At 44.1% G+C, this 14,203-nt stretch overlaps 1 protein-coding gene across 1 annotated transcript in view; it reads right to left on the bottom strand.

The window, feature by feature from the left end:
* Positions 1–14,203, bottom strand: part of LOC137524650 (BOS complex subunit NOMO1-like) — a 157,432-nt gene that overhangs the window by 69,216 nt on the left and 74,013 nt on the right. The window contains exons 13-14 of the mRNA XM_068244764.1: positions 7,822–7,963; positions 7,240–7,371 (exon numbers count right to left, since the gene is read on the bottom strand). Coding sequence (XP_068100865.1) covers positions 7,240–7,371; positions 7,822–7,963 — 274 coding nt within the window. The remainder of the gene's footprint in view (positions 1–7,239; positions 7,372–7,821; positions 7,964–14,203) is intronic.

The following is a 14,203-nucleotide window of genomic DNA, read 5'->3' on the forward strand; positions in this document are numbered from 1 at the left end:
GTGTGTGTGTGTGTGTGTGTGTGTGTGTGTGTGTGTGTGTGTGTGTGTGTGTGTGTGTGTGTGTGTGTGTGTGTGTGTGTGTGTGTGTGTGTGTGTGTGTGTGTGTGTGTGTGTGTGTGTGTGTGTGTGTGTGTGTGTGTGTGTGTGTGTGTGTGTGTGTGTGTGTGTGCTCCCGCTCACTCGCCAGGGGGTACTTTGTAGAGATGGCGTAGCAATAAGGGGTACTTGGCTTAGAAAAGTTGAGAAACACAGTTCTAGACCTTTGGAGAATAGCTCACCCTACCTCAGTGGAATACACCTTTTTCTCGCCTCTACACGCTTCTCACTGTAGGCTGGACTACTTTTTCACTCCTACTTCAATAGTCTCCATTCTGTCAGACTCCCACATACATCCTCTAGCTTGGACAGACCACCAAGGAGTCTCAATAGACCTCCAGTGGACCCTCTCCTCCACAACCCTTTTCAATGGAGGATCAACTAATCCCTACTACAAGATAAAACTCTTGTATCTAAACTATCTGGGGACCTTCAGTCATTTTTTTGATACTAACATCCCTTCTGTTACATCATTTGGTACGGCTTGGGAGGCTCATAAGGCTTATGTCAGACGCCTTTTTATACAAGAAGGAACTAAAAGAAAACGCCTATCCAATTATCAGCTGCAGGCTCTTTATAAGAAACTCTCAGAAGCCCAGGATCTATTTAAGAATTCCTCTACTCCTGAAAACTTCACTCAAATTCAGTCAATCAAACTAGAAATTAAACAGCTCCAATCCGCTCAACTAGAGAAAAGTCTCTGCTGGACTAGACAATTATTCTTCGAACGGGGTAATAAACCCCACACTATATTGGCTAGGAAACTCAATCCTAAAAGCTCTCAGGCCCACATATACTCCATGAAAGACCCTGAGGGTACTATACACTATGACCCCTCTCAAACAGCAAAAATTTTCACTGATTACTATAAGGGCCTTTACATCCTCCCAGGCCACCAAAATGAAACTTTACTCCACTCCCGTATCTCCACTTTCCTCACCTCACTTGACTTACCTAAGCTCTCAGCTATCCACCCTTTTCACCCTTTTCCTCAGATGAGTTTGAAGAGGCGTTTAAACATCTTCCTTCATCAAAGACCCCAGGCCCAGACGGCCTCACCTATAAATATTATAAGATTTTTAAACCTATCTTGCTACCTCACTTAATATCTTTAGGAAATAAATTACTGCTTGGTAATCAGGCCCCAGATTCTTTTCTGAGATCCTTAATTACCATGATCCCTAAACAAGGGAAGGACCCCCTGGTCCCTCAGAGCTACAGACCCTATTCTTCTATCTTTAATTAGCAACGATCAAGTGGGTTTTATTCAAGGGAGACAAGCAGGAGACAACACTAGAAAAGTAATTGACTTGGTAGAGTTAATGGGAGCGTCTCGGAGGCCTTCTCTGCTCCTGAGTTTGGATGCAGAGACGGCCTTTGACAGGCTCTCTTGGCCATTTCTTTTCTCAGTACTAGAACACCAAGGTTTTTCGGGCCCTTTTTACAATTTAATAAGTTTTCTATACTCCAATCCTTCCACCACAGTCAAACTCCCCTCTGCTCCACCCCTCTTCTTCCCTATCCGCAATGGCACAAGACAGGGGGGTCCGCTTTCCCCTCTTTTATTTGCTATTAGCATAGAACCCCTGGCTTGTGCCACATGCCAGAATTCAGATATTAGAGGAGTTACCCAGGGCCAATGGGAGCACAAAATCTCGTTATTTGCAGACGATGTTCTCTTGACCCTGGTGGAACCCTTGACCACTCTCCCAGTACTGCATAAAGTCCTCCAAGAATATGAAGACCTCTCTGGCTACAAGCTTAATCGTGATAAGACGGAGGCTTTACCCATCAACATCCGCCCCTCCTTACTCACTAACCTACAAGAGAACTACCACTATAATTGGAGAAAACATACCTTGAAATACTTGGGTATCTTTCTTACCACCTTCTATAACTCCCTCTAAAAACATATTTTCCCCCCAGTCATTGCTTCTATCATTCAGGATCTTCATAAATGGACAAACTACCACATTTCTTGGATAGGGCGTCTATACTCTGTAAAAATGAATATACTCCCTCGCCTCCTCTACCTTTTTGAAACCCTCCCAGTTCCTGTACCCTCCTCCCAACTTGCCACCCTTCAAAAGGAAATCAATAAACAAACCCAGGGTTGCAAGGTCTGTTATGACAGCTCTGATGGAACAGGGAGGCCTAGGTCTTCCCCATATTGCTCTATATTATAAGGCCACTCACCTTCGTCAAATAACCGAATGTGTAGACTTTACAGCTAGGACTAAATGGGCTCTTATCGAATCTACTGAAGTCCTCCCTATCTCTCTAGCCTCCTGTATCTGGTCTAATGATATTGCCCCCCCCCCCCCCCCAAGCCTCTTTAGGTCTCTCTTCAACCATGTTTATGCTACGCATTTGGTCTAAAATGGCTCATGGTGCAGGTTTGAAGTTCCCCTATAGATTAAAACCTTTCCTAGGGAATCCCAGGATCAAACCCGGTCTGGATTATAATTTTATGAGACAATGGTACTCCAGGGGATATTTTAGGCTTCAAGATTGGCTACAACCATCGTCTACATCCTTCATTACTTATACCCAACTAAGTGACAAATTCTTTCCATCCGTGAGCCTCTTTCTAGAATATAACCAAATCTCCCATTTCTTAAAATCACTCTTACCCGCTCAGACGGACATAGGTCGTGCCACAGCCTTTGAAAATCTGTTTGCAAAAAGGCCACCAGAAGGGTCTGATCTCCCAGATCTATATCCTCCTTTCCACAAATTCCTATTCTGACACTCCAAATCATCCCTACATGGAAAAATGGGAATCTGCTTCGGCACAATCTCTACCTCTGACTGGGACTCCATCTGGCAGAATGCCAAAGACTCCTCAATGTGTATACAAATCAAAGAGAATATTTACAAAATTCTATATAGATAGTACCTAACACCCGACCAACTTTCTCGCATTTACCCAGGTACATCGGACTTATGTTGGCGAGGTTGTGGTCTTAAGGGAACACTTGATCATATTTTCTGGTCCTGTCCTACTCTGACTCCATTCTGGCTGAGAATTCAGAAACTAATATCCCAAATTTTAGAAGTGACTATCCCCTTGGACCCTGTATTTATGTTACTGGGCAAGTCAATTCCTCAAACCCATATATTTCAGAGAGTTCTAATCATACGCATCCTAACAGCCGCTAGGCTAACTATCTCCCCTAATTGGAAGAATATTGCTCCTCCAGAACTTTCTGAAGTCATTACTAAAATTAAGTGGGTCAAACTAATGGAGAAACTTACTGCTTCTTTGAGAGATACCGAGGCTCGTTTTGACAAAATATGGGGTCCCTGGGAAAGTCACTTCGGCCCCAATTGACTAGCTCCCGCTCCTCCTCCTTAACAACCCGGATTCTATTAGGGCTCATCTTTTATCATAACTATGTTGTACATCTTGTCTTTTAAGAATAGGAACCAACCTGATACTATTGTTTTGAAGTACCCTCTAGGCACCTCTAGGTCAAACCTCACATACTATGCTACCCAAAAACTTATATGTTTATTTCGCAAAAGGTGGATCAGCGCAACACCAGGCCGCCTCCGAATGGCCTCCATCAGAGATGCGCTGAGCCCCCCCAGGAACTACAAACGCACCTTGAACCCAAACAGAAGCTCTGCATATACACCAAAAGCATGGCTGTTAAGTGGGAGCAGCTGACCAAAAACGAATTACATTAGTACATAGCAAGGAAATGAGCAGCGCTACTTAAAAACAGACTAGTGCCTACCTGCAAAAGAGTGCAAGCCCCACTTGTGGGGTCGAATACACACCGAGCATACACATGACCTGTCTACCACTAGAGGAGGATGTTGGTTTCCATTAACAGCTTGCATGCAACCTATTAAGTACTCGTCCCTCCCACTGCGAAGAAGTCAATCCTCCATGGGAGGGGCCTAACACTAACTAAATCCTAACCTATGTACATGCATAGCCTGGGTGAGGCTAATCAAATAAAATCGAAAATTGAAAATTGCGCAAAAGGTGGATCAGCGCAACACCAGGCCGCCTCCGAATGGCCTCCATCAGAGATGCGCTGAGCCCCCCCAGGAACTACAAACGCACCTTGAACCCAAACAGAAGCTCTGCATATACACCAAAAGCATGGCTGTTAAGTGGGAGCAGCTGACCAAAAACAAATTACATTAGTACATAGCAAGGAAATGAGCAGCGCTACTTAAAAACAGACTAGTGCCTACCTGCAAAAGAGTGCAAGCCCCACTTGTGGGGTCGAATACACACCGAGCATACACATGACCTGTCTACCACTAGAGGAGGATGTTGGTTTCCATTAACAGCTTGCATGCAACCTATTAAGTACTCGTCCCTCCCACTGCGAAGAAGTCAATCCTCCATGGGAGGGGCCTAACACTAACTAAATCCTAACCTATGTACATGCATAGCCTGGGTGCGGCTAATCAAATAAAATCGAAAATTGAAAATTGCGCAAAAGGTGGATCAGCGCAACACCAGGCCGCCTCCGAATGGCCTCCATCAGAGATGCGCTGAGCCCCCCCAGGAACTACAAACGCACCTTGAACCCAAACAGAAGCTCTGCATATACACCAAAAGCATGGCTGTTAAGTGGGAGCAGCTGACCAAAAACAAATTACATTAGTACATAGCAAGGAAATGAGCAGCGCTACTTAAAAACAGACTAGTGCCTACCTGCAAAAGAGTGCAAGCCCCACTTGTGGGGTCGAATACACACCGAGCATACACATGACCTGTCTACCACTAGAGGAGGATGTTGGTTTCCATTAACAGCTTGCATGCAACCTATTAAGTACTCGTCCCTCCCACTGCGAAGAAGTCAATCCTCCATGGGAGGGGCCTAACACTAACTAAATCCTAACCTATGTACATGCATAGCCTGGGTGCGGCTAATCAAATAAAATCGAAAATTGAAAATTGCGCAAAAGGTGGATCAGCGCAACACCAGGCCGCCTCCGAATGGCCTCCATCAGAGATGCGCTGAGCCCCCCCAGGAACTACAAACGCACCTTGAACCCAAACAGAAGCTCTGCATATACACCAAAAGCATGGCTGTTAAGTGGGAGCAGCTGACCAAAAACGAATTACATTAGTACATAGCAAGGAAATGAGCAGCGCTACTTAAAAACAGACTAGTGCCTATCTGCAAAAGAGTGCAAGCCCCACTTGTGGGGTCGAATACACACCGAGCATACACATGACCTGTCTACCACTAGAGGAGGATGTTGGTTTCCATTAACAGCTTGCATGCAACCTATTAAGTACTCGTCCCTCCCACTGCGAAGAAGTCAATCCTCCATGGGAGGGGCCTAACACTAACTAAATCCTAACCTATGTACATGCATAGCCTGGGTGCGGCTAATCAAATAAAATCGAAAATTGAAAATTGCGCAAAAGGTGGATCAGCGCAACACCAGGCCGCCTCCGAATGGCCTCCATCAGAGATGCGCTGAGCCCCCCCAGGAACTACAAACGCACCTTGAACCCAAACAGAAGCTCTGCATATACACCAAAAGCATGGCTGTTAAGTGGGAGCAGCTGACCAAAAACGAATTACATTAGTACATAGCAAGGAAATGAGCAGCGCTACTTAAAAACAGACTAGTGCCTACCTGCAAAAGAGTGCAAGCCCCACTTGTGGGGTCGAATACACACCGAGCATACACATGACCTGTCTACCACTAGAGGAGGATGTTGGTTTCCATTAACAGCTTGCATGCAACCTATTAAGTACTCGTCCCTCCCACTGCGAAGAAGTCAATCCTCCATGGGAGGGGCCTAACACTAACTAAATCCTAACCTATGTACATGCATAGCCTGGGTGCGGCTAATCAAATAAAATCGAAAATTGAAAATTGCGCAAAAGGTGGATCAGCGCAACACCAGGCCGCCTCCGAATGGCCTCCATCAGAGATGCGCTGAACCCCCCCAGGAACTACAAACGCACCTTGAACCCAAACAGAAGCTCTGCATATACACCAAAAGCATGGCTGTTAAGTGGGAGCAGCTGACCAAAAACGAATTTTAGAAGTGACTATCCCCTTGGACCCTGTATTTATGTTACTGGGCAAGTCAATTCCTCAAACCCATATATTTCAGAGAGTTCTAATCATACGCATCCTAACAGCCGCTAGGCTAACTATCTCCCCTAATTGGAAGAATATTGCTCCTCCAGAACTTTCTGAAGTCATTACTAAAATTAAGTGGGTCAAACTAATGGAGAAACTTACTGCTTCTTTGAGAGATACCGAGGCTCGTTTTGACAAAATATGGGGTCCCTGGGAAAGTCACTTCGGCCCCAATTGACTAGCTCCCGCTCCTCCTCATGAACAACCCGGATTCTATTAGGGCTCATCTTTTATCATAACTATGTTGTACATCTTGTCTTTTAAGAATAGGAACCAACCTGATACTATTGTTTTGAAGTACCCTCTAGGCACCTCTAGGTCAAACCTCACATACTATGCTACCCAAAAACTTATATGTTTATTTGTTTACCCCTCCCTCTTTCCTTCGCTCTCAATCTATTTTGACAGCTCTTCAGCTCTTATAATGTTTTTTCCTCCCCTTAGCTAAACAGGTACAAGGAAAAGGTTTATCCTCCCTAGGAAATGGACTGAAGGACTAATACCTAGTTGCCTACTTGGCTAATACACACTTTAACGAGCATACCATCTCTCATCCTTTTATTTAAGTGTAATAGCAATCTTTGTACGCTCTGCCTTGTAATTTATTATTGATCAGCCCTTAACAACGATTGTACCTGTTTTTTCACTTGTTTGATTTCAATAAAAATAGAGTTACAAAAAAAAGAATACAGATCCTTCCCTTCTTCATAGGTAAGTAGCTGCCTTTTTATGGTTACATATTTGCGTAAGTGTTGCAAAGTTACACAAATTACATAGCGGTTTACGTAATTTGCATGGATCCCAGTTATCGTGGTGGGGTCTATCTGCACACTTTAAGTTTAACACGGTTTAGAAAATATATCCACCAAGTCACTGTTGATCAGATCAGATCTTGTTGTGGAGAAGTACCCTCTAATATCCCATGTAATAATGATGTGAAATGTGATTTAGGATAGCCCGTATAGAAAGCCTATTTAAGTAAAACCGATTTTCATTATGGTATCTTACCTTTGTATTTTCCAGGTAGAATATCTTCAAAATTAAAAGTGGCTCCCTCTGTCTTGCTAGAAATCTGCACAGTACGTTTCTCCCTCTGACGGGTCATAGACTGCAGAGTAACGGTTAGGTCTCCACAGGCATCTGTGAACATGAAATCAAATTCTTACAAAACTGAAAGCACTTTTACTGAATGACAAATGACAAATACTCTAAACTAAACAGATACTGTAAAGGAAATATGGTTTACACAGATAACTTACAATAGCACCTATACAAAGCATAATTTCAGCCTAGTATAAATAATGAAGAGGCTGTAACAAAGCGTTGACAATTTCAAGAACAACGTAACCCCAAAATCATTGTGCTTCAGCTAGAGAGGAACCTCTTCATGTTACCACTGCTAATGAGGAGATCTTTTCCCCACAGAGGTGACAGGCAAAGTTAGGGCAAAGTTAGGGCCTGTTTCCACAGCAATTGTCGGTTTAGCTACATTGAAATTTTGACTGACGTTTGCATACCCGGTATCTTTTCTTGTTTAATATGAAAAAAAGCATCTTTAAAAAAAGTTCTTTTAAACACAGCACAACATACCTAAACAAGACACTTTTCCAGAGACAGAAGCCATAAACTGTGAGAAGGCGATGTCCATAACTGGTCTGTCAGTTACAGTCACTGGGTACAACACTGGTTTCAATGCAATTCCGGCTTTTACTTCCGCTTCTGGGATTGAAACCTGTAATAAAAAGAAAATATAGATGTAAATAAAAAGCACGGAACCTCTCCCAAGACACTTCTGTGTCCATTTTTAAATGTTTCTGTGGAAAAAGAAGCTTTTGCAAGCAAACACATTTGTGATTGAGCTTGCAAGTGTAAAAGAAGCCAAAAAACCACTACACTTAATCACAATAAGTCCGTTTTGTCATTCCAAACACATTCCCAAATAAGTGGAGGCAAGCATACATGCTGTAATGCATCCAAAGACTGTAAATGGCAGCCCACTTGTCGTCTCCTTTGTTGTAAAACGGACGTCACCAGTCAGTTTCAGTAACGAGAGGGATATGGAGGCAGCCATATTTATTTCCTTTTTAAACAATACCTGTTCCCTGGCAGTCCTGCTGATCCTCTGCCTTTAATACTTTTAGCCATAGACCCTGAACAAGCAAATCAGGTAGTTTTGACATTATTGTCAGATCTGACAAGATTATCTGCATGGTTGTTTCTGGTGTGATTCAGACATTACTGCAGCCAAATAGATCAGCAGGGCTGCCAGGCAACTGGTATTGTTTAAAAGTAAATAAATATGCCAAACTTCATATTCCTCTCACTTCAGTTGTCCTTTAAGGAGCATACACACCTATGACTGATGTCGCCTGTTAGGGATCAGGACACAATCTGATGGGCCACATTGCAGGAGACCTGAAAATAGCCCTCTACGATCTACGTACGTGCATGTGTGTGCGCGTGTGTGTATATACACAAATCCAGGTGTGCAAAGCTTGTTGTATTCCACCTAAGATTACTCTAACCAGCAATTGCTTCTCTTGAGGACACAGCGACCAGTGGGGTATAGCTTAGTAAATTAAACTGTACCCTGCCTAAATCTATACAAACACCACCTTAGGCTACAATACAATTTTGCTTTTACATCATAGGAGTACTGTATGTTGATTGATGAGCAAAAGGTAACAAGCTTAGCATGAAATCAAATGGTCAAGTTACTTGATATATGCTCAGTTTTCTAAAAGGAATAGAGAGGCAGATACTTGATGCCATGTATTGCAAGCTTAAAGGACAACTGTAGTGAGAGGTATATGGAGCCTGCCATATTTATTTGCTTTTAAAGCAATACTAGTTGCCTGGCTATCCTGCAGATCCTCTGCCTCTAATACTTTTACACATAGACCGTGAACAAGCATGCCACAGATAAGATGTTTCTGACATTACAAGATAAGCTGCATGCTTGTTTTTGGCCTGAGTCAGATACTACTGCAGCCAAATAGACTAGCAGGGCTGGCAGGCAACTAGTAGTGCTTAAAGGGAAACTGAAGTAAGAGGTATATGGAGGCTACCATATTTATTTCCTTTTAATCAATACCAGTTGCCTGGCAGCCCTGCTGGTCTATTTCTCTGCAGTAGTATCTGAATAACACCAGACATAAGCAGGCAGCTAGACTTGTCAGATCTGAGTTTAAAGTCAGAAACACCTGATCTGCTGCATGCTTGTTCAGGGGCTATGGCTAATAGTATTAGAGACAGATGATCAGCAGGGCTGCCAGGCAACTGGTATTGCTTAAAAGGAAATAAACATGGCAGCCTCCATATACCTCTCTCTTCAGTTGTCCTTTAAAATGAAATAAATATGGCAGCCTCCATATATCTCTCACTACAGTTGTCCTTTAAAGAGAAACGTTAGTGTAAAGGGGGAAAAAATAAAACACATGCAAAGTGAGAAGTTAAAAAATAGAAGAGATCAAGAAAACTGAAAATTGTATACTTACCTACCGGTAATTTTCCTTTCCTGGTGCCTCCATGGCATCATACTAATGGGTTTGGCTCCACCCCCTCTAAACCCTGATAGGACCAATTATCTATAAATCTTTTGAAGCTGAGGCCACTCGCCATTCTTTCGAATATTATCTCTCCAGAAGGGAGGGCCGTATGATGCCATGGAGATGCACCAGGAAAGGAAAATTACCGGTAGGTAAGTATACAATTTTCCGTTTCCCTGGTGCCTCCATGGCATCATACTATTGGGATTTATCTTAGCACAACCCAAACAAAAAAGTCATTCAGGGAGGGAATATGCTTCAAAAGAAAAAGTTCATTTATTAATCCAAAATTACATCAAAGAAAACATTATTTTGCAGATAATACTGCTCTACTGAACTGTGCCGTAGATAAGGCAGCAGGGTCCACTCGGTAGTGTGATATAATTGTGTGCAGTGTGGCCCAGCATGCTGCTTTGCAGATCGTTTCAGCTGAGACCGTAGAGTAAGCTGCCCAGGATGCAGCGATTCCTCTAGTAGAGAGTGTGCAGACAGTTCACGTGGAGGTGAAAATACATTGGCCATATAGGCTCTCTGGATAATTTTACAGATCCAGGCTGCAATCGTTCGTGAAGAGGCTTGATGCCCCTTCTTGTATCCTGCTGGAATGATGAATAGGTTCTCTGCCTTTCTAAAGTTCTTGGTCTTTTGCACGCAAGTCTTCAAGATATCAGCAATATCTAAAGGATGGCAATGTTGAGAAGCATCTGACTCCTCTGTCAGGGCTGGTGCACACCAAAAACCGCAAGCAGATCCGCAAAATGCTAGCAGATTTTTAAACGCTTTTTTTTATTTTTATGAGGCGTTTTGCTAGCGTTTTGCGGATTGCTGCTGCGGTTTTCAGTATAGTAGATTTCATATATTGTTACAGTAAAGCTGTTACTGAACAGCTTCTGTAACAAAAACGCCTGCAAAACCGCTCTGAAGTGCCGTTTTTCAGAGCGGTTTGCGTTTTTCCTATACTTAACATTGAGGCAGAAACGCACCCGCAATCCAAAAAATGCCTCACCCAGGCATTTTTCGTTTCTGCAAAACGCCCCCCGCTCTGGTGTGCACCACCCCATTGAGATACATTGACCAAGCAGATCCGCAGCCGCAAGCGGATCTGAAAACGCCCAAAAAGCCGCTCGGTGTGCACCAGCCCTCAGAACAGGTAAAGTACGGTAATCTCTCTATTAGGGCTGGTGCACACCGAGCGGCTTTTTGGGCGTTTTCAGATCCGCTTGCGGCTGCGGATCTGCTTGGTCAATGTATCTCAATGGGGTGGTGCACACCAGAGCGGGGGGCGTTTTGCAGAAACGAAAAATGCCTGGGTGAGGCATTTTTTGGATTGCGGGTGCGTTTCTGCCTCAATGTTAAGTATAGGAAAAACGCAAACCGCTCTGAAAAACGGCACTTCAGAGCGGTTTTGCAGGCGTTTTTGTTACAGAAGCTGTTCAGTAACAGCTTTACTGTAACAATATATGAAATCTACTATACTGAAAACCGCAGCAGCAATCCGCAAAACGCTAGCAAAACGCCTCATAAAAATAAAAAAAAGCGTTTAAAAATCTGCTAGCATTTTGCGGATCTGCTTGCGGTTTTTGGTGTGCACCAGCCCTTAATGTGGAAGCTTGAAACTACCTTTGGCAGAAATTCCGGTCTCGGCCTTAGTACTACTCTGTCATCATAAAAAGTTGTGTAAGGTTCTGACACACCCAGAGCTTGCATCTCGGATACTCTGCTAGAAGAAGCAATAGCTTCTAAAAATACTGCTTTCTGTGTAAGATTGGTAATCATACAGTCCGTGGTTGGAACAAATGGAGCTTTTTCCAGGAATCTTAACACCACTGGAAGATCCCACTTTGGGAACATATTCTTTCTTGGAGGCCTGATTCTTAAAACACCTCTGAGAAATTGCTCTCTGGCCCAGGATTTATCAGAAAATAACGAAAAAGCAGAAACTTGAGTCTTCAAAGAACTTAAAGAGCAACTGTCAGGCTGCAGAAGCTAATTTAAACCTCTATTCTCCTGTGTTAAACAGTTTAGAAGGAAGCCAAAAAGCCATTAGTGAAGATAAAAATCTCAGTTACCTTTGATGTGGGCTTATCAGAAAAGCTGTTAGACCTAAGAGGACGCAAGCCGCATACTATACTGCAAAGCATTCTGGGGCCCTCCCCTCGGCTGCTAATGAGACGTTACAGCAGCTTGTAATCAGTCCAGCGCGTAGCACTGATAAATCTCCGGGCTGGGTACACTGCAGGAGTCAGCTATTGTTCCTAGCCACATGGCTCATTAATATTCACTACACACTGTGTTATTCAGTACGAGCTTATCTGTGATCAGGAAGCAGGCAGGACATGACGACACATTTGACAGAAAAACATGGAACCTGCCATGAGCTGTCAGGAGCATCAATCTCTGCATATACTATATAAAAATTCTGTGAAGTACAAACGTGGACAGTGAAATGCATATGTAATGTAAGTACAGCCAATCTTTAGCTACTGATATATGTGTTTATTTTCTCTGAGACCTTATACCTAACAGCTCCTCTTTAAACTTAACCCTAGATTTAAGCCTGTTTGCAAGAATGCCAACAAATTATTTATTTGCGGATTTGTGGGACAGAAGTTTTCTTTCAAACTGTATTCTACAAACTTCCTCCATATATTGCAATAAACTTTATTAGTTGTTGGTTTTCTCGAACTTTGAAGAGTTGCTATTACATCATTAGAACATCCGATCTTTAATAGTTTCTCCCTTTCAGTCTCCAAGCCATTAGATGTAAGATTTCTGGATTGGGATGGAGTAGTTCGTTCTGAGAGAGTAGGTCTTCCTGAATAGGCAATTCCATCGGTGGCACCACTGACATCTGCATCGCTAGTGTGAACCAAGGACGTCTTGGCCAATATGGAAGTATCGCAATCATCTCTGTGGTCTCTGAAGTTAATCTCCGAAGGAATCTGGCTATCAACGGAATTGGCGGAAAAGCATACGCCAAAGTCGGCCATGGTTGGACTAGGGCATCTATGCCCGTCGAGTCTTTGCACGGGAATCTGGAGTAGAACTTCTTGGTCTTGTTGTTCTTGTCCGTTGCAAAGAGGTCTATCTGCGGCTGACCCCACATCTGCGTAAGATTGAGGTATACCTCTTCCTTCAACGACCACTCTAGATTGCTTACTGCTTTGCGAGACTGCATATCCGCTACAGTATTCTGTTTGCTTGGGATATAGTAGGCCCTCAGATCTTTCAGATTGTGTTCTGCCCAAAGCATTATAGGTGATAGGATTTAATAATGTCAGGCTCCGAGTCCCTCCATGTTTTTGGAGATAGGCCACCACTGTCTTGTTGTCTGACTGTACACAAAAAGACTGTTGATAAATTTTCCATTTGAAGACTTTGAACGCTTGCAACACGGCTTGTAATTCGAGGACATTCGATACTGTATCTGCTTCCTGACACCAAGTCCCCTGTGCTGCGTGCCCTTCGCATACCGCACTCCAACCAGTTAGGGATGCATCGGTCGTCAGCAAAATCCAACGCTGGGGAAGTAGAGAATAAGAGTTCATTAAATTGTGTTTGTCCAGCCACCAATGAAGCGACAACTTCATCTGATGTGTTACTACTATTGTCTGATGATAATCTGACTTCCTCCATTGTGATAGGAAATTGTACTGTATCGGTCGGATATGCCACCGGCTCCACTTGACTAATGGTATAGTGGACATTAAGTTCCCCAGCAGATGCAGACATTGTCTTGCTGTACATAGGGACTGAGTCCGAAACATCGCCACTGACTGAATTAGTGCTTCCATTTTTTCTGCTGGAAGGGAGACCATGTTGTTGTAGGTGTCAAACAGAGCCCCTAGATATATTAGTGATCTTGTCGGTGTTAAAGGGAAGGTTCAGGGAAACGTTTAAAAAAATAAAAATCCATATCCACTTACCTGGGGCTTCCTCCAGCCCGTGGCAGGCAGGAGGTGCCCTCGCTGCCGCTCCAGAGGCTTCCGGTCGTCTTCGGTGGCCGACCCGGCCAGGCCGGCTGCCAGGTCGGGCTCTTCTGCGCTCCAAGGACGGGCTCTTCTGCGTCCCACGCGGGCGCGCTGACGTCATCGGACGTCCTCCGGGCTGTACTGCGCAGGCGCAGTAGTTCTGCGCCTGCGCAGTAAAGCCCGGAGGACGTCCGATGACGTAAGCGCGCCCGCGTGGGACGCAGAAGAGCCCGTCCTTGGAGCGCAGAAGAGCCCGACCTGGCAGCCGGCCTGGCCAGGTCGGGTCGGCCACCAAAGACGACCGGAAGCCTCTGGAGCGGCGGCGAGGGCACCTCCTGCCTGCCACGGGCTGGAGGAAGCCCCAGGTAAGTGGATATGGATTTTTATTTTTTTAAACGTTTCCCTGAACCTTCCCTTTAACTTGCTCTTGTCTTGGTTTATTAACCACCCGAA

The sequence above is a fragment of the Hyperolius riggenbachi genome, chromosome 7 (genome assembly GCF_040937935.1).
Source record: "Hyperolius riggenbachi isolate aHypRig1 chromosome 7, aHypRig1.pri, whole genome shotgun sequence".
Taxonomy (NCBI): domain Eukaryota; kingdom Metazoa; phylum Chordata; class Amphibia; order Anura; family Hyperoliidae; genus Hyperolius; species Hyperolius riggenbachi.